Here is a 24,958-nt window from a genome sequence, read left to right on the forward strand (position 1 = left end):
GATATGTTTGATATGGCCTCCATTACGCCGAACAACCTCTTCAAGGTGAATGCACATGTTTGTTTTTTTGTGAAAAGTCCTTAGCAGTGCTGCCAGTCAGGCCGGGTTGCTCTTCCGCCGGTTAGGTCGCACATGCGCCTGCGATGATAAATACAGTTGTGTTATAGATGCGCAGTTTGGGCCCCATTAGACTGACAGGACAGGATAAGTTGTAGCATGGGAAGATTCAAATAAGCTTAATATTTTTATTTTTTATTTGTTATTTTAATATTTTACTTTTCTTTAACTTATTTTCAAATATCTTTATTATTCAATATATGTATATGTTTACTGGGGTCTGCGCGCTCATAATACGTTATTGTGCACGGCCTGGTTTGTTCTATTATGTTATATATAATATTTAGCTTATAAGAGAAATTTTCTCCTTCAATTGCAATATTTTATTCTTCATGTTGGCAATTCTCTAACCATTAGTTAGAGTTAATAAACGTTGGAAAAAGTGGCCCTTAGCGGTCGAGTATATAGTATGGATGTCTGTGGCTACGTCATAACTTCGCGCTACAAACGCTATATTATCTGAAGTGGTATATTGGCAATGTGTAGCGTTTGCAAACTCCGTGAACGCTGGTTGGCATTGTGAACACTGTCGGTTCCGAGAGGGGTTTAACTGCCTACATTGCCATTTGCCAACAGCTTCGTTTGCCTACAACATTTTGCCGACAGCTTCAATTGCCGACATTCCCGATTGCCTACAGAGCGATTGCCTACAAGCATTATTGTGCACATACACATTGCACACATGACATTATTGTGCACATACACATTGCACACATAATATTATTGCGCACATACACATTGCACACATAATATTATTGCGCACATAAAATAAAAAAGTCGGAGAGAACTTCAACTGTCTATATTCCCATTTGCCAACAGCTTTGTTTGTCTACAACATTTTGCCGACAGCTTTGATTGCCTACAAGCATTATTGTGCATATATAAATATTAAAAATACAAACGTACGTTTGCACACAAAACATTATTATTGCGCACATACAAATTGCACACATGACTTTATGATATAAACCTCGTATCGCATCTGAAGCACAGGGTGATGTGAACTGAACCTCGCTCCGCGTGAAAAGTTGCAAACCCACGTGAAATCGTCTAATTATAAACCTTTGAATACTGTGTATCTGTTGATTTCCTTATTTCATGTGTGCAATAATACCATGTGTGCAATGTGTATATGCACAATAATGTCATGTGTGCAATGTGTATGTGCGCAATAATGTCATGTGTGCAATGTGTATGTGCGCAATAATGTCATGTGTGCAATGTGTATGTGCGCAATAATGTCATGTGTGCAAACGTACATTTGTATTTTTAATTTTTGCATGTGCACAGTAATGCTTGTAGGCAATCGCTCTATGGGCAATTGGAAATGTCGGCAATCGAAGCTGTTGGCAAAATGTTGTAGGCAAATGAAGCTATTGGCAAATGGGAATGTAGGCAGTTGGGACCCTCCCGTCGATTCCTAAGTTGTGCACATATCACAGATCATTACCAAAGTATTAAGATTGTGTATATTTTTATTAAGCTTTCAAGACTTATGACTGATGTTTTTACTGATTTTTCTACTAATTTTTCAAGACTTATGACTGATTTTTCAACTTGTGTGCGATTTATTCTGTGCGCAACTGGGACTCACTCATACCAAATGCATAAAAATAAAAAAAAGTACATTTTAACACTCAATACCATTACCACTCAATACATTTTTCTGTTTAAAATATAAAATATATGAAGAAACAAAAATGTAAATTTAAAAATTCTAGTATCGGACAATTTACATATACAAAATTATCAGGCAATTTACATATACAAAATCGAACATTTTATTTTATATATGAAATTAATTATTACTTGTACATGTATTTGCACAGAAGTCTTTTTATTGGAACTTTTTTATTAAATAGAAACTTTTTTACACGTTCACTTAACCAAGACCTGTCAAATGCCCAGGGAGAACAATAGGTCTAAGAAACATCTAATATAATAAACGTCTTAGACCTGTTGTTCTCCCTGGGGGAGCTATCAGTGAGCAGACAAAATATGCACCGTCGCTATGACACACCGCTCGATAGCACGAAGTAATGAACAACATACATCGAAATAACCAATCAGTATCGCGGAAAAGCGGCACAATAAAAAATTACATGTCTTTTTTAAGATAGGATTTTTCAAAAATTTCAAATTCTTTATCACTTTCAGATGACGATAATGAATCTATTAGCTCTCGCGCTATAAACTGCTACTGCTAATAATAATTTTTTTTTATTTTATTCCATTATAACAGGTTCAATGCAGTTCAATGAAAGTTAGAAAGATTTGAAATTAGAAGGTCAACTGTTAGAAAGGCTTACACCGATCATTTGATACGCGTATCAATTAGTATTTTAATGATAAATTCGTACTAAACAGTTTAATTTGAATAATGTAAACGATTTATAGTATATCAATAGAATATGAATAAAATGTCGAATTTTAGTTAATTAGTACGATTTAGCACTAATATACTAATTGATACGGCGTATGAAACAATCGGTATAAACTAAACCATTAATTTCAAATTAGAAGGCGCCACGACATTGCGCTAATGCTGTTTACGCAGCTCATTATCGCTAACGCTTTACTAGCTCTCCGAACAGATGTAGCGTTTACGCGACAGCAAGCTCCGTGAACGCACCCTGTATGATGTACAATATTATGCCTGAGCGCGCAAATTTCAAACATCTGATTGGTTAACTTTAAATGTTCTCTATTTAAAAACCATTGTAGTGTTGACATTTTGGTATTAGAATTTTTATCTCAAAATGGCTCAGAAATGTGGCATTACCGTACATTGAATTCGATTCGGAACATCCTTATATACAGGGTGTACCATAATATGTGGGACCCACTTCAGTGGTGAACAGTAAGGAACACAAAAATAATAAAAATGTTCATATAAACATATGTCCAAAAATGCTTTATTAAAAAGTTATAAACGTTCAAAGATTCATGAAAAAAATTGTTCAGTAATTATTTAGATTAGATTACACCTCATCGATTCTTCTGCCGCTGAGATACAGAAAATAGACAAAATAATACTACTTATTAATAGTGCTGCTTGTTAATACGGTTGGTCACTATGGAATTGTTTACATTGCGATGTGACCCATCTCAGAAAGTTCTTGACATATACTTTACAAATCTTTTTTTCGAATTTAATTTAATTATCTCAGTTAGTGCTGAAGCTACACCGCATTTTGTAAAGCGCAAAATTTGGAGAAAGCCCTCTATAATTAAAATATTTGAAGAAGCTTTAAAAAAATGACAAGAGTAAAAAAAGTCTTATTTCCTGCGTAGAATTTGAATTCTAAGTCAAAACATATTCTTGCAATTTAAAAATACCGAGATAAGAGTAGTACCCCTCCAAAAAAACCCCAAGGAGCAATTTTAGGAGCGACTAACAGTTGAATAGAGTGTACACTATACAGGGTGGGCCATTTTAATCTATCCACGCAAATTTCTCCGTAAGTAAGCCAAATACAGAAAAATGGTTCAGACAAAAGTTGTTCAGGACAATGGGGGTCACCTATTTGTGCTAGTGACTTTGACCTTGAAGTCAATTTTCAAGGTTATTTGAAGGTCAGAGTTATTTTTTTAAATGGAAACTTCTATTTTTGATTCCAAAATCTAATAGCTGGTGTCAAGAGCTTTTCAAAACACTATAATGAAGTTATTTTTCATTAAGTACTTTTCGAGTTATGAGGCTTGTAAATTACAGTATTTTGACATAAAATACAAAATATCTTGTAAAACATTCAATTTTTGGGAATCTTACCTTAGTACTTTTATGCATAAAATAATGAGACGAATCAATTGGTATAAAGAAAACACATTGGTTTAAAAAAAAAGTATGCAGTTGCATGTTGCAAATTACATATTTTTTCTTGAAAGCAACTATGTGTTTTCTTTATACCAATTGATTTGTCTCATTATTTTATGCATAAAAGTATTAAGGTAAGATTCCCAAAAATTGAATGTTTTACAAGATATTTTGTATTTTATGTCAAAATACTGTAATTTACAAGCCTCATAACTTGAAAAGTACTTAATGAAAAATAACTTCATTATAGTGTTTTGAAAAGCTCTTGACACCAGCTATTAGATTTTGGAATCAAAAATAGGGGTTTCCATTTAAAAAAATAACTCTAACCTTCAAATGACCTTGAAAATCAACTGCGAGGTCAAAGTCAAGGTCACCCTCAGTTGGCCCTTTTTTAATCCTACAACGTTTGTTAAGGTCATTTTTTGCTATCACCCTTATCTTTGGAGTAATTTGCGTGGATGTTTTATAATGGGACACCCTGTATATATAAGCTTATTTATATATATTATAATTATACTTATGATATACATTTTATATACCTTATAGTTTAAAAGTATTGTAGTAATTTAGTGGAATGTAATAGTATGTAGAATGTATCGCAGTATATTAAAATGATTGAAAAACAGTAAACTGTACAGAATTTTATATTTTATTTCATTGTCAGTCAAGTCGGGCCAAGAGGGTAGAGTCAAGGTAGATATATGTTGAATAGATTAATTCATTCACTGTTTTCGTTTCATAAATTATTTTCCCGTAGTTACTACAAGCGAAACTTCAAAGCATAATATACGCTGATAGCTAACTTGCATATGACAACGCGCTGCGCACAAAATCCAGCGATTATCTATAAGGATGTAATGTGGAAGAGATGCTTTAGCAACAATTTTAGTTAACTTTTCTTTCTCAAATATGTGATAACATGTCATTTTTATATTTATTTAACGACTATTGCGCAACACAAGTGCGATATAAACGATGCATCATGCAGCGCGACGCATATAGTGCGATACTAATGACTCATTTTTGAAAGATGCGATTTCGAAACATAATAAAATCATATATGATTGAATTTAGCGTAAAAAATGCTACAACTTTTGTCATTACAAAAATTTTGAAATTCAAAAAAATAATAACAAGTAGGGATAAATTTTAAAAAATTACATTTTTTGAAAATCCAACTACACAGTTATGAAGCTCATTACAAGCCATACAACTTCTATTTGAAACATTTTTTGATATCTCCTACGGTTTTGGCGATATTTACACACAAAGAATAACCTCGTTTTTTTCAAAAGGGTGTTTCACCCCTTAAATTTGAGTTAGGGCCGCTATAAAAAAATACGTGTTTCCTCAAATTGTATGTTTTACAACATATTTCAAGGGGAATCAAATCGGGAGGGGACACTTGTGAACGTTCCCTTGTTAGTGCAGAAGAATCGCTGTAACCTAATCTAAATAATTACCAAACAATTCTTTTCATGTCTTTAAACTTATAGCTTACAACTTTTTAATATAGCATTTTTGGACACATGTTTATACAAACTTTTTTCATTATTTTTGTGTTTCCTATCCACGACTGAAGTGGGTCCCACATATAGTACTGTATCACGGACTAAGGAATAGGGGGACTGAGTCTAAAGCTCTAGTATAGGCGAGAGGGGGCGATAGCTCAAGCATGCGGGAGGAATTGCTTTTCGCCATATTAGTTTTCATTCTCTTACACAGAGACACGTGTCTGTGACATTCCTACATTTGTATGGTGGTGTCACGAGACGAAAAGAGGTTAAAGAGAATTCTAAGAAAATTAACTTTTTTTTATCAAAATAATTAAATGTAGTGTCAGGATTATTAAAAAAAATTTCAGATTAGTTTTTAATGAACTCTATAAACGATCATTAATAAAGTGCAATTTATTATTTAGGAATTTAAAAGATCATAATAATAATCAAAATATTTTAGAGCCTCATTCAATATATCTTATTGAAGCAATAATAAAAAAAATTATTAAAATTAGATTGAATTACATTTGCTCTAAGACTGTCAACAAAAGCATTAGTGGATAGGTAGAAGTTTACTAAACTAATTTTACTAAACTAAGTTTACTAAACTAATTCATTAGCAGCAATAAATGCTCATGTTAAAAATATGGCAAAAAACATTCTTTTTTTATTGAAATTTTATTAATGTGTTTATTTTTCAGATTTTATTTTTATTTAACATTTTATTAGTTTCTTTTTATGTAAGAGTGCGAGATTTTATTTTATATAAATTTAACATATAATTATAATATAATATTAATATAATGTTATTTAAAAAAAGTAATATTAATAAAATGTTATTTTTCAAATATTGAAAATATTTGGAAATTTTCAAAGACATATAACGCCCTATTTATTGTAATTTTATTTATTAGTAAATAACAAATATTAAAACATGTTAAATACCAGAAGTATAAATTCTTTCTGTTTTAACTTTTATTATTCTCTTTTATTTCTCACGTGTACACAAGTATGAGTTCTATATGTGTATAACTAGGAAACGAATATGGTGGGCCTCCCCGCCGCAAACGTGTTTCCTGCTAGAGCTTGTGCTTCGTCCCTCTATTCCTATTTAGCTTATGAGAGAAATTTTCTTCTTTAATTGCAATATTTCATTCTTCATGTTGGCAATCCTCTAACCATTGGTTAAAGTCACGGTGTAAGAATATAAGATGATTTCACGGCAACAAATTTTTGTGGTTTTCCTGTCATTGTTCCACATTGAACCGCTAGGTGGCTACGTGTTGAGGGACTTTAAATATATATATATAACTTAATTATAAATATTCATTTTCTTAAAGAAACTTAATTTTCTATAAAGACTGGAATACATTATTAATTATTTTTTCTGCAAATTTAACTAAGAATAATTTGTTATAAAAAAATTAAAAAATATTTTGTCAGTAATATGTATTTTTATACACAATGTTAAAAGTTTTATTTTAAAAAATTTGTATTATTTAGGACTATAATTATATATAGATGTGCTTTAGAGATTCATCATCTATCCTTTTCTATCCACATCTATCCATATCTTCTATTCTTTTTTACTTGGGATTTTGCACCAACGTGACATCTTGTGTGACATGCCTTAACTATGACATCTTGATCATAAATTTTTTGATAGAATACAATGGTCGTGAAATCACTTTATATTCTTACACCGTGGTTAAAGTTAACAGACGTTAGGAAAAGTGGCCCTTAGGGCCGTTTCAACCCAAGATCTATAGAGAGAAGGTTACCTCACGCGCAAAGAGGGACGAGCGGCAAGAGGGGCAAATGCTGAGCGGGGCGAGCGGCAAGAGGGGCAATGATAATCTCATCGGCAAACAGAAGCTATCTCAGACAGCTACTGTTTGTCGATGAGATCATCATGCTCTCCCCTTCCTTCATCGCCCCTCGCCATCAAGCTGTTTCTAGCTCCCCCCTTACTTCATCGTCCCTCGCCCACAACCGGTTTTCTTAAGGTAACCTTCTCTCTATAGATCTTGGTTTCAACCACGGTGTAAGAATATAAGGTGGTTTCACGACCATTGTATTCTATCAAAAAATCTGTGATCAAGATGTCATAGTTAAGGCATGTCACACAAGATGTCGCGTTGGTGCAAGATTCCAAATAAAAAAGAATAGAAGATATGGATAAATGTGGATAGAAAAGGATAAATGATGAATCTCTAAAGCGCATCTATATATAATTATAGTCCTAAATACAAATTTTTTAAAATAAAACTTTTAACATTGTGTATAAAAATACATATTACTGACAAAATATTTTTTTATTTTTTTATAACAAATTATTCTTAGTTAAATTTACAGAAAAAATAATTAATGTATTCCAGTCTTTATAGAAAATTAAGTTTCTTTAAGAAAATGAATATTTATAATTAAGTTCCGCAGGACAATAAAATTTTAATAAAATTTCTATATATGTATATATATATTTCAAGTCGCTCAACACGTAGCCACCTAGCGGTTCAATGTGGAACAATGACAGGAAAATCACAAAAATTTGTTGCCGTGCAACCACCTTATATTCTTACACCGTGGTTTCAACCAATGTGGTTTAAGAAATTAAACCCTAGTGACATTCGGTTATCTTAACTTAACCTGAATATTGGTTTCTACCAATTATTTAACGGCGTTTAAATATCTGTAAACCGAGTTTAAGTTAAACGGTCGATCGATTGAAATAAATCGATCAAAATATTTTTTTCTGCTGTTGAAAAATTTAATACTTGTTTACGTTTATTACTTATATTATTCATTATTAAAGTTAAAATATTATTTTATATGCTCAAAATAACTTATAAGCTCTATAGGCTTTATATGCTCAAAATAACTTTAATAACTAGGCCGTTTCCAGCAACGTGATTTAAGAACTCAATAATAGTCAATAATAGAAGTCAATTTAAAGTCAATAGTATCAATAGTTTTATATTTTCGATTAGAGATAAGAATCAATGGGCGCGTTCAGCAGAACAAATCGCTTGGTAGCAATCGAACATGATTGGCTCTTACTTTTAGAACCAACAAATCAACGTTAAGTGTTGACTAGACGACAATTCAGCAGTTGTTCTGCTGAACGCAGCCATTGTTAGACTAGAGACCTTAGTTCTAGGGTCTCTAATATTAAACCAATCAGCGTTCTGTCTTCAAATAATTTCAGAGTTATGAGACATATAGTATAGGCTGCGTTCCCATTTCGTCTCACTCAGTGCAGTATCCAGTGGCCGCCATTTTGCTGGATACTGCACTGGAGAAGCGTTCCCAAATTACTGGACTGGCTAGTGACAATCGTACCTCGTTCAGAATGTCGTCGGCCGGGAAATGTAAATAATAAATAATAATAATAATAATATAAATAATAATAAAAAATCAATGTGTACTGAAAAAATAAAATTATGTACAATAATTATATACAATAAATATTATATACAATAATTTATTGTTTTTAAATGTGAAGTTATACAAGCAAATAATTGGTATAATCGTCGTTATAATATTTAAAAATAACGCTAACACTTATTAATACATTGCTAATTGAAATATTTACTTACCGATATAATAATCTTTACTAGCAATAATTGCTTCAACACTATTTACATATTAACTAACAATTTTATTTAGGTTATGAGCTAATACGTGTGCGAGGCTGTCACTAGTCACTAGCCAGTCCAGTAATTTGGGAACGCTTCTCCAGTGCAGTATCCAGCAAAATGGCGGCCACTGGATACTGCACTGAGTGAGACGAAATGGGAACGCAGCCATAGGTTTAGTTAATCATTCTCGATGTAATTGTGGTAGAAACCAATCAGCATTAACTTTGGTTTAAACTCAGATTCAGGTTTAACCGAGGGTTTACTAAACTGCCGATTAAGTAAAGTTGGTAGAAACGGCCCTTAGTCCGTGTATACAGCGTGTGTCAAAAGTTCCGGGACGGCTGGATAATTTGAAAAATACGCATCACAGAGGAAAATGACCTCGACAAAAGTTGTAGGATTTTTCTTGGGCAATCCGATGGTGACCTTAGATTTGGCCTTGCCCGTGACCTTTAAGGTCATTTCAAGGTTAAATCGAATTTTTTAAATAGAAATCCCTATTTTTGATTCCAAAATCTAATAGCTGGTGTCAAGAGCTTTTCAAAACACTATAATGAAGTTATTTTTCATTAAGTACTTTTCGAGTTATGAGGCTTGAAAGTTACAGCATTTTGACATAAAATACAAAATATCTTGTAAAACATTCAATTTTCGGAAATCTTACCTTAATACTTTTATGCGCAAAATAATGAGACGAATCAATTGGTATAAAGAAAACACATAGTTGCTTTCAAGAAAAAATATGTAATTTGCAACATGCAACTGCATACTTTTTTTTTAAACCAATATGTTTTCTTTATACCAATTCATTTGTCTCATTATTTTGTGCATAAAAGTATTAAGGTAACATTCTCAAAAACTGAATGTTTTACAAGATATTTTGTATTTTATGTCAAAATGCTGTAACTTTCAAGCCTCATAACTCGAAAAGTACTTAATGAAAAATAACTTCATTATAGTGTTTTGAAAAGCTCTTGACACCAGCTATTAGATTTTGGAATCAAAAATAGGGATTTCTATTTAAAAAATTCGATTTGACCTTAAAATGACCTTGAAGCTCACGGGCAAAGCCAAATCTAAGGTCACTATCGGATTGCCCGAGAAAAATCCTACAACTTTTGTCGAGGTCATTTTCCTCTGTGATGCGTATTTTTCAAATTATTTAGCCGTCCCGGAACTTTTGACACACTCTGTATACAGAGTGGTCCATTTAAGTTGGCACACTGAATATCTCGAAGACAAAGCATTTTATAAAAAAATGTTTTAGATAAAGTTTGTTAAGTTTTAATGGAGGAATAAGTTGTTGTAATCATCTCGACCTTTGGTAACTACGCCAATTGTGTGCACACGGATACGTGACGTAGCGCTTCTGTAAGGTTGTGTGAGGCAGCCGAGCACAGCCGAGCCGGGACCGCTGTGGGAAAGATCGCATCACTGGATTACAACAACCTATTCCTTCCTTAAAATTTAACAAGCTTTGTCTGAAACATTTTTTTATAAAATGCTTTGTCTTCAAGATATTCAGATGTGCTAATTAAATGCCTCATCTATTTTTAATGCTCAAATATCTTTCAGAATAAAAGTCGAATCAAAAACTGTTTCGGACAAAGTTGCTTGTTGTTTTTTTTATGTAAAATAAGGTGTTAAAAAATAATAGGTTCCCATTTGAAAAGACAAAGTTGATCTTCAAATAATCTTGAAAACATATACAAAATAAAAAATGAATAATATGTTTCTTTTCTCCTAAAAAACAAACAACTTTTATCCGAAACATTTGTTTCTGAAGTGCATTGTTTTCGAGATATTCAATTGTGCCAACTTAAATGGACCACCCTTATATATTTTTTTTTATATACAGTATATATATATATATATATATATATATATATATACACGCATACGCACGCACACGCACACACACACACACACACACGCGCGCGCGCGCGCACACACGCACGCACACACACACACACACACACACACACACACACACACACACACACACACACACACCGCTCATTTGCAACAGTAACATAACTGAAAAATGACGATTTTCTAGAAAAGAAGTTTTAATGTTTTAAATCATTATAATTTTGGTGAGAATATTATTTTGAAATGACATATTGGTATAATAACATATTGTAGTGAGACAAAAGTACTATCCCAAGGAGAACAACAGGTCTAAAAAACGTCTAATAGACGTCTATTAGCAGTAGAAGTAAGAACCATTTTTTCTATACTTCAATAATTCAAAAATGGCACTTTGAGTTATGTCATTGTTGCAGCAAATGATCGATATATATTGCTGTAAAAAAATATACATAATTATTAATACAATACCATTTTTTTTTTACAAACACGATCGTATTTTACTCTAAGCATAAACAGTTTTGTTTTATATAGCTTTTTGTAACTTTTTTGCTCAATTATTCAATATTTTTTACAATCATTGATATCGAATTATACATTAAATTATGCTTTCCCATTAATCCTGTCTCTCAAATACCATTTGACAAATGTGTCATCTGCAATGTCTAATTTTTGCTTAATAATCGATTAATTTATCACGATTTTTCTTCTTTTACTTCTCGTTAATTTATTTGTTGAGACATTCGTATAGCATCTTGACGATCAAATCGATTATTTTGCATGCTTATCTCTTATCTTATAATTAATATAATTCATATATACGAGTACTCGTATAGTACATAAATACATTTGGATCTTCTAAATATAATTGAAATTAATGCTAATATATTATAAAAAATAATAAAGAATAATAATTTGCAATTTATTTAAAAAGTTTGATCAGTTGTATAATGTTAGTATGATTTTTTTTAATAAACGCATAAACATAATATAAATAAATAAGCTAGATTTCTGTTGAACATTTAATTAAGAAAAGTCATATTGATGATTATTGCTGTTGTACAAAAATTAGAACGTGAATTAAAATTTAAGCCTGAAAGTAATGGTTTCGCGTTTGATGCTGTGGACGCTCAAGATCCAAGTGTACGTATGTATAATGTTGATGCTAACATGTAGCTGTGTGTGTTACGGGTTAGAATTACTTCAGTTGGCGCATCGTAGCGAGGCACATACTCCCGAAACTGTTGAAGAAAACGGTTCATTTGTCGACATTCTCATCTCGCTGCTGTGCGGCGTTGTTTGTAATAATGAACAATACAATAAGCCTGTAGGTAAGATAACATTTCCTGCTGCAAAATTGTTGTATCAGTTGCATTTTTCGTCATAATAATTATTGTAGAATAATGATTCATTTGATTATTAAAATGTAAAATATCTTTTCGCCAGCAGTGAACTGAAAGCGTGAATGTCAAAGTGAAGTTAGCACTCATTTAAATTTAAATTTAAATTTAAATTTGTGTTAAATTTATATACACTTATGTGTAAGTGCACACGCGCACACATACACACGCCACGCACGCACACATACACACGTGTGCGCGTACGCGTATTTAGATTTAATACTAATTTAAAATTAAAAAATATATAATAGGTAAAAATAGCATATAGAAAGAAATAGATCAACTATTCAGTCTGCAATTTAACCGCATGCTTCTTCGATTAACAAAGTAATGATATATTATATTAACGAATCGCTTGATTCATAATACACAATTTAGTTGTATTATTATTATAAATTAATTCTAACATATTTAAAAAAATTAAAAATTTTATTTTGTTCTCAAAGCATTGTTATATTTTTAATAACTTTTTCTGTTTTACACTTGAAATATGTTATAGACTAGTATCTTTTTGTGCCATTTTTACCTTATCCTTAATTTTATGTGTATTCGAATTTTATTGTTATATACATATACATGCAAATCTTGTGAAGAAAAAAATAACGATAGATAAAGATTTCATCTTCTAAAAAATATAATAAGTTTTTCTCTTAAATTGTAGATACTCATGATAAAGGGTTCAGCAAAGATATATGTCGCAGTATGGTTGCCATGTTAGATGTAGATCACTCTGGGAAACTCGGTTTTGAAGAATTCAAGACGCTATGGAACGACATTAGAAAGTGGAGAGTAAGTTTGAAATTTTTATGTACAATTATTTGTACTTTACCCATTCAAAAAGTATCTTTATGTTTTATCATTTGTAAGCGTATTATAAATAATATATATTATATTATAAATAATAAATGTTTTAGGCTGTTTTCAAACTATACGATAGAGACGAATCGGGATATTTAAGTGCATTTGAATTACGACAAGCGTTAAATAGTGCAGGATACCGTTTAAACAATCATATTCTTAATATTTTGGTTCACCGTTATGGCACTAAAGACGGCAAGATTACGTTCGACGATTACATAATGTGCGCTGTCAGACTCAAAACAATGATAGGTGAGCAAAACTTACTTTTATAATAATAAATCCGTATAATATTAATATTTACTTTTTTCGATATATAATTACAAATAAAAGCTTGATCCACATTTGATAATCTTTTAGTCAGAAAAAGTGGATTAAGCAAATTGGTAGGAGCACTAACGGATCCTGATGTCGATAATAAGGGGGGTTTTGACCTGCTTTAATGCATTTTTTACCAAGATTCTTGAAACGGATCCAGCAAAATTGATTTTTTTTAACTTGGAAGGGGGGGGTTTTAACTCCAAACCCTCCCCTCCCCCTCCCCCCAGGATCCGCTAGTGGGTAGGAGACACAATAGATATCATCTTTATTTATTGATAAGCATAAAATATATATCATATTGATGCTATACTTTATTGCAGACATTTTCCGAGAAAGAGATCCGGATCAAACTAATACAGCTACGTTCACGATGGAAGAATGGATAGAAAAAACACTTTATTCATAATAAAATATAAATATATATGCGATTTGCGATAATACTTCATCTTAAATTTACAAATTTCTCTGATACTAATATAATGATAACAATCGTAATAAGTATTTTTTTATGAAAAAAAAAGAAAGTATTTTTAGATACATTTGGAAGATAATGTGCATATGTTTAAATCTATTAATTTTCTTCTCTTCAATCATTGTTTTTGAGTAAGGAAACATTAACATTTAAATGTCTGCAGCCCATGTTCAAATAAAGCCATCTTTATCTCCTTAACTGAAACATTCGTTTGATAGGCAAACATTTTACAAATATTTATCACTATGAACAAATACATATCTTATAATGATTTTACAATTTTTATTTTTATTTGTACAGTTTTCATGATAATAATTCTTAATACTTAATTTTTTAACTGGGAAAACAATTAAATGCGTTAAGAATGAAAGTAGACGAAAAATGTCACAGAATAAATTAGATTTTAGAATTATTTTATTTATGAAAGAAATAGAATTCCCATTTTTAAGTCAGGTGTTCCTAGCAATGCAGCTAAAAAGGACATTCCAGTCAAATGATTTACATGAATAAGAGTGTTTCATCTAAAGGAGAGAAAAACATTTTTCTTACTTTCGATAATATTATCTTTATACATTTTTTTATATTGTACTATATAGCAACAAGACTAGAAAATTCGATTAATGTAAAAAAATTTGTTTCCACTTAAAACATACCTTATATAATATTCAGGACGTTATTCAGATCATTTTGATAACTTATTGTATACGCAGACGATATCATGTGCCTTATTATATTTTAATTAATTTCAACACTGTTATATTACGAAAATGTATTATTAAAATATATGTAATGTATTGAAATATATACAAGGTGTCCGATTTTAAATAATGCACCTAAATATTTCGAAAATGAGATACTTTTAGAAAAGTAGTCGAGCAGATGAGAGTTATGCAGTTACAGAGAGACATAAAATTACCTTAATTTTATTTTAAATTTTTCCAAGGCTAGATCAAAGTCAATTTGAATTTTTTTCCAAATGGCACTGTATTTTTGGCATTTTTTAAATTTATTCTTTTCTGAACTCACAATTAATAAATCACAATTTTAGTTAAAATTAACTTAAGTTTGATAATTTATCTATATTTAAATATTAGTCTTTTAAAACATAAAACAAAAAAAGACAGATAATTACAATTAACTTTAATTAATGTGTAGCAAAATTCGAACATTTGTTGACTATATTTACAAAATTTTATTTTAAATATAGATTATATGTTCAAAATTTTCTCCAAACATTGATAATTTGCATCAAATAGATTAATGCAAAATGTGCAAAAAATTGCATTTAAAATATAAAATTTAAAATAAAAAACAGAATTCAAATGTAGAAAACAAATACAAATATATTTACACCGAAATAAAAGATATATGCACATACACACATAGATGTCTTATTTAAAAAAATTATATATATATATGGTGTCCCATTTTAAATGACGACCTTAAATATCTTTTGAACAATGCATTTTATAGAAAAATGTTTCATATAAAAGTTGGAGGATTCAAAGGAAGCCAATAGATAATCTTATTAGATTTTGAGTCCAGGGTTTGTATTGGGCCCAATAGGACCTAAGTCCATTTTTCACTGCAGATTTGGATTCTATAGCTCAAAATAAAACAATTTTGTTCTTGGTCATTTTTTGCTAAACTCTCTCCAACAGGCCCAAAACGTTGTTCGAAGTTATTATTATGTGCCAGAGCTAGACTTTGGTGCTTATATTTAATGTTTACAACAATATATATATTACAATAATATATAATAATATACTATATAAGACAAACGTTTCGGCCTTTGGTTTAGGCTATCCTCAGTATAATCTTTAACATTTAATACTTGCATAGACAAATTAATTTTAAAATAAAAACGCTAAGTTAGATGCAAACTATAATCATGCTTGTACAATTCTATGGTTGAGGTAGTAATCATTGTTTATCTGATAGTAGTGCTCAATAAAACGTAAGGATTTAAAATTTTTTTTCCGGAGACATTAACGAACATGTTATTCAACAAATCCATCAATCTCATTGCCTAATCGACCGTGTTGGAAATGAAAATCTTTTTTTTCAACATACGGTCGATCAGACAATGAGATTAATGGATTTGTTGAATAACATGCTCGTTAATGTTTCTGGAAAAAAAAATTTTTTAATCTTCACGTTTATTGAGCACTGCTGTACTTATCAGATAAACAATGATTACTACTTCAACGATAGAATTATACAAGCATGATGTAGTTTGCGTCTAACTTAGCGTTTTTATTTTAAAATTAATCTGCCCATGCGAGCATTAAATATTAAAGATTACACTAAGGATGGCCTCAACCAAAGGCCGAACGTTTGTTATATAGTATATGTATATTATTGTAAACATTAAATATGAACACCAAGGTCTAGCTCTTATTGTTAGCTCTTATATATTTAAATTATTTGTTTAATTAAAAGAGCCCTCTTCCTTCTAATTTTATTATCATTATCATTATCATTATCATTATCATTATCATTATCATTATCATTATCATTATCATTATCATTATCATTATCATTATCATTATCATTATCATTATCATTATCATTATCATTATCATTATCATTATCATTATCATTATCATTATCATTATCATTATCATTATCATTATCATTATCATTATCATTATCATTATCATTATCATTATCATTATCATTATCATTATCATTATCATTATCATTATCATTATCATTATCATTATCATTATCATTATCATTATCATTATCATTATCATTATTATTATTATTATTATTATTATTATTATTATTATTATTATCATTATCATTATGTAATTCATTACAAAACGTCGATTTTTGGGCATACAATCCCAAAACTGATGGGTTCTAAAAAAAATTATGTACTTTAAGGTTTGGAGATGGCGATCTGATGGTTAGATTGAATGCTGAGTCTAAGTCCCAAGTTAAGCCCAATAAGGATTGACTCGCGTTATGATTCTGCTAATAATTAGGAACCAAAATCAAATCAATCTATCAAAAACACAAACTGTTTGAATTGAAGACGTTAAACCTGGATCAGTGATAAGAAATTAGTAGGCTTTATCTAAAAAATCGACCTGGGCCTTGGGACCCCGGACCCAAAATCTAATAAGATCATCTATTAGCCCTCTTTTGATCCCTCCAACTTTTATATGAAACATTTTTCTTTAAAATGCATTGTTCAAGAGATATTCGAGGTCGTCATTTAAATGGGACATTGTATAAAATTAGTCATTTTTGTCATGACTTTGAACACATTGAAATGGAAAAAGAAGTGTATCATGACATTATTTATACGCTATTTATATATAAAAATAAACGGTGAATTGCTACTTGAAATATATGATAGAAGTGAAGTTAGGATGGTCATGTAATATCCATACATCATTCATTTCACTGTCTCTTTTATGCCAGTCAATTTTGCACTTATATCCCACAGGCGGAGCGCTGTTTCAGAATCCAAATCTTTTTTCGAGACGTAAAGTTTACAATCACGATACAGATGTCCACTTTCTTCGGATAATAAAGATTCTGTTGCACAATGCAATACTGTTTGCGCACCCTATAAGTATAGATAGGTAATAAAACAAACTTGAAAGACGATATATTAGAATATATATATATTATGCACAATATTGGAAAAATTATTTAATAAAAATTTTTAACTCTTAGAGATGCAAAATATTATAACGTCTCGAAATCAATATAATATTTTAAAACAAGCTATTGTACAATTGTATATTAGGCTGTTTGAAAAGTTTCTCTAATTTTATTTTTATAGAAAAAAAAAATTTGAAAATTTTCCAAACAGTTCAATAAATTGCTTCTTAATTTTCATGACTACAAAAATATCTGTGCTTTCTAAAGATTAAAAATGATAGGTTTATAATTGATATACTTACCTGATTAGCAGTGCGTAGAAACATAAGCGCAACAGGTGAGAAAATAATATAATGAAACCAACTTCTCTTTACATTTCTGAATAGACCAGTGTAAGTAAATCCTGGACATACCATATAGACGTTAACACCAGTATTTTCTATTCGTTTTGCAAGCTCAGCAGCAAAGTATGCATTTGCGAGTTTTGAATTACAATAGCCGGGATTCATTCTACTCTTCACCGGCAATCCCCTCTCACCGTTTAAGTTTTCAAAATCTATTATTCCAGATTCCAGAAGCTTGGACGTCACTACTACTATTCTATATTTTATTTACACAAAAATTTGCATATTAATATCGTTTTATTATTCTAAAATATTACTTTAAGCTTACCTGCTGGGAGCGCTTTGCTTTAGGCGATCCAAAAGTAAATTGGTAAGCAGAAAGTGGCCCAAGTGATTTACTCCAAAATGAATCTCAAAACCATCTTTTGTCAATGCGCGATCTTTGAGTGGTGCATACACACCTGCATTATTAATCAATACATGAATTTTGGGAAAATTTCTTAACACTGCATTGGCAAACTCTCTGATTGACGAGAATGATGCAAGATCTAATTCCATTGGAATCTGCACAATTAAAAATAGATAATTTGAAAAAGATGAGGGGAAAGAGGGGGGGAGGGGTTGTTCTTTATATATATATACATGTATGTAATGTTTATGTAATATGTAGAGTGTCTACAATTTAGATAGCAAAACTTTTAGAAATATATTATATACAAAATTGTTACCATTTTTTGTTCACAATAAAATTTTATAAGCATTTATTTTATTAAAAACATTGTAAGATCAATTTTTTTCTATAAAACAATATGCCTTTTATCAATGTTGCATGGACTGTCAACAATGTTTTTATAAAGAAAGGATACATTTTTAAAATATTTTTATAATAATTTTTAAATATTTTTATAAGTAAATTCAGTGGAAGTATCAAATTGTAAATATAAAAATGTAGAAAATTCAAATTAGAATAATGTGTATAGGCCACGCAATTGGTTCTTTTTTGTCAATTCATTGATATAATTACTGTTAAATTTTATTGCAAACAAAAAGTAGTTGTAATTTAGAAAAAACACATTTCTAAATGTTTTTTATTCTTATAATGTAGAGCAGAATATGCACCTAAAATTTGTCTGTCTGTATATTTAAAAAAATATTTTTTTATATATTAAATTAATACAAAACAAATAACATAAAAATTAAGTTTCACAACTCAACTCAATCATTTAATCTATAAAAGATTGCAAAGTTTCTTTTTTAAATCATGAAAATCATGCTTCATAGAAAATAATGTATTGGTTTGTTTGAATAATTTTCTAGTTTTTCTTCTATAAAAATAAAATTTAAAAAACTAGAAAGTATTTTTGAATAACTCATATATGTTTAATATATAACTTAATTGAAAATATTATAAGTTTGAAACGTTACAACGTCTTGCGGCTCTCTAAATATTAAAAAGAGAATTAGTCTAAATTATCTTAACAAAGTTAATATTGTTTAATTTTTTACCAATTCGCCAGTCGGTATTTTACTACGTATCTCAGCTATTACATTCTTAGCACTCTGTACATCTCTGCAGGCCATAATGACTGTGGCTTTTCGTTTAATAAGTTCCTTCACAGTCTCCTTACCGATACCAGAATTAGCGCCTGTTACAAGAAATACCTGGCCTTGCAGATTACTGGTACTCTTGCATCTACCCCAAGTGCGCTCACGACATTTGCGAAGCAAGCCAATGATCAACACCATTGGTAAAATAAAGTAACACCACGAGGATACCATGTTGACGTCCGGCTTTGACTTTATAACATGAGGTAATCGTGATAATTATTCTGGATGAAGCGCGTAGATAACAATGACTAGCCTTAGATATGACTGCTATTACATATTAAGCATGATTATGTGGTCGCTCGAATAATTTGAATCGATAAAGCAATCTTTCGTGCTTCTCTTGTTTCAGCTAATATATAGTGCGTAATAACAGCATGATTATAACAGCCAAAACCATAGTACAAAGAAAATTAGATAGAGTGGAAAGTTCCATACAGTCCCATAAAAGCGCTATGCACTTTTGCGTTACATCAGTGAACTCTATGGGCGGTATTCATAGTCTGTTCTTATATTCAAAATCGTCTTAAGCACGCAAGATCTATAGAGAGAAGGTTACCTCATGCGCAAAGAGGGACGAGGTACAAGCATTGAGTAAAAAGAAACAGGAGGGAGCGTTTGGTCTTAAAAGTGCGGACGGAAGTGACTATATAAAGTGGTCGCTCAAGATGGCTGCTCAAGGGCGCCAATATTGAATGACTTGTTATGTTTAATTAGGAAATAATGTACAATTAAAAGAAAATAACTATAATATGCAACAATAATACCAAATTTTAATGGCGTTTTTCATTGAGATTGCACTCGTGCAGTATTTCCATAAGAGCAATGTTAAAATCTAAAATCTAAATTTATATTAAATCCTTCGTCCTTACAAAAATTTATCCATGCATTTCTTTGATCCGGATTTTTCGGAAACCTGTTTGTGAGTGAAAATTATTTAGTAATTATTGTGAATCTACAATTTCACAATACTATACATATGATTATAATCTCCAAAATAAAAATCTCATTATTGTTGATAATACTAACCGATGAAACGTTATTCCATGATTTCGAGCTGCTGCTGTTATGCCACAAGCTCTACAGTATACCATTTTGATCGTTTATTTCCATACACTGTTGCATAAAAGACTATACACTGCATATTAATGCGTACGGCGTACGGTATGCCGCTTGCCGCTATGCTCGAGCATTCCCTCTCACTTTCAAAAAGTGGTCGCTCAAGATGGCTGCCATGACGTACATCCGTCCGCGGATTTACCTAGTCCTGGCTAGTATATGCTCCCTCCTGTTTCTTTTTACTCAATGGTTTTAGTCTAGTAAAAGAGTATACCATATGGTACCCGTTTATTTTAAAAAATTATTATTTTCTGAAAAATTAATAAAAAAATAAAGTATATTTACATATATTTATATTTTCATATATATATATATATATATATATATACAGGGTGTCTGGCAATAATTGCCCCACCGGTCATATACAGGTAGAGGAGGTCAAATCGAGTAGAAAAGTCCTTTACCATTTTTTGATTTTTGTAATATGTACTAAGTAATTAACGAAAAAAGATTGGTGAATCCGTGCAAGTAAAGCGCGCGCAGCGAGAAGGACATCCCACTGCTATGCGATCACTAGGCGCGCGATGAAGCGTTGGGAGGAGCGCTCTACAAATGACAATGGCAACATACGAGCGGCGCGTAACGCTAGATCCTTGTGTCCTAGTGATCGCGTAGCAGTGGGACGTCCTTCTCACCGCGCGCGCTTTACTCGCGCGGATTCGCCGATCTTTTTTCGTTAATTACTCAGTACTTATTATGAAAATTAAAAAATGGTAAAGGACTTTTCTACTCGATTTGACCTCCTCTACCTGTATATGACCGGTGGGGCGATTATTGCCAGACACCCTGTATACATATACATACCCTGGTGCTGGCCGACTCGAATTTGCATCACTGCGCTCCATGAAATCGTACCTTTACAAAAGATCCGTCAGACGTCTGTACATCGTCTTCGGGTAATGTCTCAAAGACGTAATGAAAAAGACGACTACAAAACGTCGTTAAGACATGCGTGTTGTGTGGGAAGGATATTCTACAGACATATATAAATGATTTCTTCGAGAATATTCTCATAAAAATATATTTGATGCAACTTAGAATATTCATATAACCCATACAGCACAAAACATCCTCAGGATATCCTCCAGGATATCCAGGACATCAGAATATTTCGGTGTCCCAAGGATGTTCTGAGGACATCGAGATCTCCCCAAGATGTCCTAAGGATATGTAGGATATTTTGTGCTGTATGGGAATATTGTGTTATCTGGATCGTCCAAAAACTTTTGATTGACAATATACATATGCCATTTCAAAAATTGAAATTAACTTTGATCTAGCGTTAATGGAAAAACTGAAGGTTAAATTGGTCATTTTATGTCTCCCCGGGGGCGTTGCAATATAGTACGCAATATACGCTCCAACATAAGGCGCAAAATTGTAAGACACCACAAATTTTTTAAGTGTGTAAAAACATGTAGAAATTGACCACTTGGTCTGCAATGACCCGGCGTAACGATGAAAACAGGAATATTAGAAATCTTTTTTCATTTTTTTGCTTCGAACTTAGGGCGCGCGAGCCACTTCCTGCGTACAGGCGCTTAAGCGGTCGCAATGCCCCCGTGTGCCCCTGACACCTACATAGCTTTCATCTGAAAGTTTTCCAATAATGTCTCTTTCGACATATTTAGGTGCATTATTTAATATGGGACATTGTATCTATATCAAATAAATAATGTAACTTTTTATATAATTCTTAATAAGATCGACAAAAAATATTTTGCGTAGAAGACATTTTCTTTATTTTACTTAAATATAATCACATTATATCATTTTGTACATATGTAAAAATATTTGCTAATAGAGCAGGCCATTACTAATACAGCCTGTGATTGTAGAGATTATTACAGAATTGTACTCATCTTCTACACAATGTAGATCGATTTTTTGTTCTCTTTTTATTCCTCAATTTTGCGCATGAGAAATATTAAATTCTTTAAATACTTAATAATAAAATCAGTCAAGTTTAGATAATAAAATTTTACTATGCAATAATAATTGTATACAATACGAGGCAACATTACCACACCATTGTTTTAAATTACAAAAGACAAATAATATCGATTTTCCTTATAACCTTTTCAGTGTTCTCTTTTTATCTTTTAACATTTTTTTCTTTTCGGCTGTTAGTTTCTTATCACTTGCGTGCTTTTTCGGAAGAGGTCCTCCTCCTTCTGAAGAGGCACAACTTTCCAGAACAGTCTTGCTACCTTTACCGCCCCCCTAAAAAAAAACAAAAATTTCTTGTTAAAATTGTGTTAATAAAACTAAAGAAACCTTAGTTTATCAAAATAAAATATTACCTGTGCATGTATTTCCGTCATCATTTTTGCTCGTTCTGAATATTCATCGTGACTTTCTAAAAGTAATTTGCCAGCCTCCTCATTCAAAGCAGATTCAGGATTTGGCACTATTAGTAGACATTTTACAGTCTGAAAACAAAATACAATAATAAATATTGATAATGATATATCATATTTATATAACTACTTGCCAATAATATATGTTGTATTCCAAGATCTGGTTTCCAATCCTTTTTTAAAGTGTTAACACATATCTCGCCATTTTTTGCTACATTAGGATGAAAAATCTTTGTGAGGAAGTAAGCTTTTGGTGGTCCTTGTGGAAAATCCTTTCCAAGAACTAATTTAACTCTAAAGAAACCACTGGCATATGGAGTACTAGCTATTAAAAGAAATCAGACATTAATCTTACATTATTTTAACATTATTTTAACAAAATAAAAGTTCATAATGATCTACTATGACTTTATACTATAATTTTCTAGAATATATAAAGATCTTTTTTCAGCAAAAAACATAACTGACATAATATGATATAGTGTTGACACAAATGCTTTTTTGTAATAACACAAGTTTACATATTTGAGAAGCAGAATATTTGTATTAAAATGATAATTGTTAGCAATTTGAAAAATTTTTATACTAATAGTATATAATATTGAAATATCGTTATCTTTCTTTCACCTTCAAAAATTTAACTCTCAAAATAGACTGTTCATGAATTCAGTTTCTCTTAATGTAAATCAAACTCATGAGTCTATTTTTTTCACGCTTCAAGTAACATTAATATGTTAAAAATTTTCAAAAAACTCACATAAATTCATTGAAGTGTTAATTAAATGTCCAAATCATAAAATTAAATAATAATTTATTTGGAATATTTGATTTTTATTGTTTTTTGAGGTGCAAAAGCTCAGGTTGTTCGCTTAGACATTTGTGACCCATGAGTCTATTTTGAGTTAATTAAATTAAAATTTGCTTAATCAATAAATTATTAATAGCATGAAACTTACTATAACAATAATAAAACTTACCAATGTCAAAATATTTACGTTTTTAATGAAATTATAATTGTAATAGACAGATAATCCATTTTAACATCTACAACTATTCTATATTATCATTTTAAGCAAAAATAACAAGTAAAAATTAGAGACTATTGTTAAGAATAAAAAAAATCACGTTAGCGCAAACTAGCAAGTGTATAAAAAATTAAAAGGCATCAAGCATTTTTATATTGCATTTATGTGACGCAATATTTATTTGTGTTTTCTTGTTAGAAAATGCCCCAAGTTAGGGTTAGGTTAGGTTAAGTTAACATGATCGAAATTGCTTCCCACTGAATATCAATCGTTGGCGAAACCAAGTAAGCCAGGAAAGAAGTGATTAATCCTTACATGGACCTTCGATGACAGCTTGAATGTCAGTGATGTCCGCTTCGTTTAGAATTACACGGATACCTTCAGGTGGCTGCGTGGCCAGTTCTGTCATCTCCTTGGCCACCCGGCGGATAATTTGCGGTGACAAATTTTCCACATTCTGCAAGAACGCGTGATTCACAGTATTGATCTCGCCAAAAAACAGATTCTGGAAATACACAGGTAGAAAAGGCGCAAAATATAAACAAAGAGAAAAAGCGTCTCTAAATCTCCAAATCGCTGTAACGAACTGAACATTTTGCGCGTCGCAATAGCACGACAGAACGGAATACTCACAGAGCTCACAGCGGCAGCCATAATCGCCTCAGAGAACTCGGAGTGCGATCTCGGCCGGGTCTTGCTAGATACGGCTACACTACGTTTTCTCGAATGTTTCTGCACACAGTGCGAGGAAAAATCGCTTAACGTCACAACAATATCGGCACTGCATCAGCCGTAATAACCAACATTTTGAACTGACAGCCAATCGCGTGCCAGGCTTCGACCGTACTCTCGAAGCCAGAAGTCAATTCCTTTCCTGCTCTCCTTCGCCT

General features: G+C 31.2%; 3 protein-coding genes and 2 long non-coding RNA genes across 19 annotated transcripts in view; 2 read left to right on the forward strand and 3 right to left on the reverse strand.

Moving 5' to 3' along the window:
- The window catches only part of LOC105677893 (calpain-A-like), a 69,762-nt gene extending 54,959 nt beyond the window's left edge, over positions 1–14,803 (forward strand). For 8 of the 13 annotated variants that reach the window (XM_067353970.1, XM_012376776.2, XM_067353974.1 and 5 more), the window contains 4 exons: positions 12,140–12,274; positions 13,005–13,132; positions 13,258–13,453; positions 13,843–14,803. In XM_067353970.1, the coding sequence (XP_067210071.1) occupies positions 12,140–12,274; positions 13,005–13,132; positions 13,258–13,453; positions 13,843–13,928 (545 nt within the window). In that variant the 3' untranslated portion in view covers positions 13,929–14,803. Of the gene's footprint in view, positions 1–8,641; positions 9,683–12,139; positions 12,275–13,004; positions 13,133–13,257; positions 13,454–13,842 lie in introns of those variants that run through there. The other 5 variants (XM_012376778.2, XM_012376774.2, XM_012376775.2 and 2 more) reach the window with 3 other exon arrangements.
- LOC136999605 (uncharacterized) lies at positions 241–3,833 on the reverse strand. Its single transcript, XR_010889927.1, has 2 exons — positions 2,074–3,833; positions 241–2,010 (listed from the first exon to the last, which is right to left on the reverse strand). It is a non-coding gene; the product is annotated as an uncharacterized lncRNA (long non-coding RNA).
- A 516-nt stretch (positions 14,804–15,319) lies between the features above and the next one.
- On the reverse strand, positions 15,320–19,955 carry LOC105677889 (retinol dehydrogenase 12-like). Of its 2 annotated transcripts, none has more exons than XM_067353977.1 (4): positions 19,466–19,955; positions 18,288–18,523; positions 18,029–18,215; positions 15,320–17,577 (listed from the first exon to the last, which is right to left on the reverse strand). In XM_067353977.1, exons 1-4 carry the CDS (start codon positions 19,736–19,738, stop codon positions 17,404–17,406), a joined length of 870 nt encoding a protein of 289 aa, XP_067210078.1. In that variant the 5' UTR covers positions 19,739–19,955; the 3' UTR covers positions 15,320–17,403. The 2 variants fall into 2 exon arrangements, with proteins under 2 accessions (XP_067210078.1, XP_012232193.1); XM_012376770.2 differs by having other exon boundaries at positions 17,918–18,215; positions 19,466–19,951.
- LOC136999607 (uncharacterized) lies at positions 19,630–20,335 on the forward strand. The gene is made up of 2 exons (XR_010889929.1): positions 19,630–19,770; positions 19,917–20,335. It is a non-coding gene; the product is annotated as an uncharacterized lncRNA (long non-coding RNA).
- Positions 20,336–22,399: 2,064 nt separating this feature from the next.
- On the reverse strand, positions 22,400–24,936 carry LOC105677897 (ubiquitin-conjugating enzyme E2 S). Of its 2 annotated transcripts, none has more exons than XM_012376781.2 (5): positions 24,702–24,936; positions 24,384–24,573; positions 23,178–23,368; positions 22,987–23,115; positions 22,400–22,906 (listed from the first exon to the last, which is right to left on the reverse strand). In XM_012376781.2, exons 1-5 carry the CDS (start codon positions 24,720–24,722, stop codon positions 22,754–22,756), a joined length of 684 nt encoding a protein of 227 aa, XP_012232204.1. In that variant the 5' UTR covers positions 24,723–24,936; the 3' UTR covers positions 22,400–22,753. The 2 variants fall into 2 exon arrangements, with proteins under 2 accessions (XP_012232204.1, XP_012232205.1); XM_012376782.2 differs by having other exon boundaries at positions 24,384–24,525; positions 24,702–24,925.
- Between the last annotated feature and the right edge of the window lie 22 nt (positions 24,937–24,958).

The sequence above is a fragment of the Linepithema humile genome, chromosome 4 (genome assembly GCF_040581485.1).
Source record: "Linepithema humile isolate Giens D197 chromosome 4, Lhum_UNIL_v1.0, whole genome shotgun sequence".
Taxonomy (NCBI): domain Eukaryota; kingdom Metazoa; phylum Arthropoda; class Insecta; order Hymenoptera; family Formicidae; genus Linepithema; species Linepithema humile.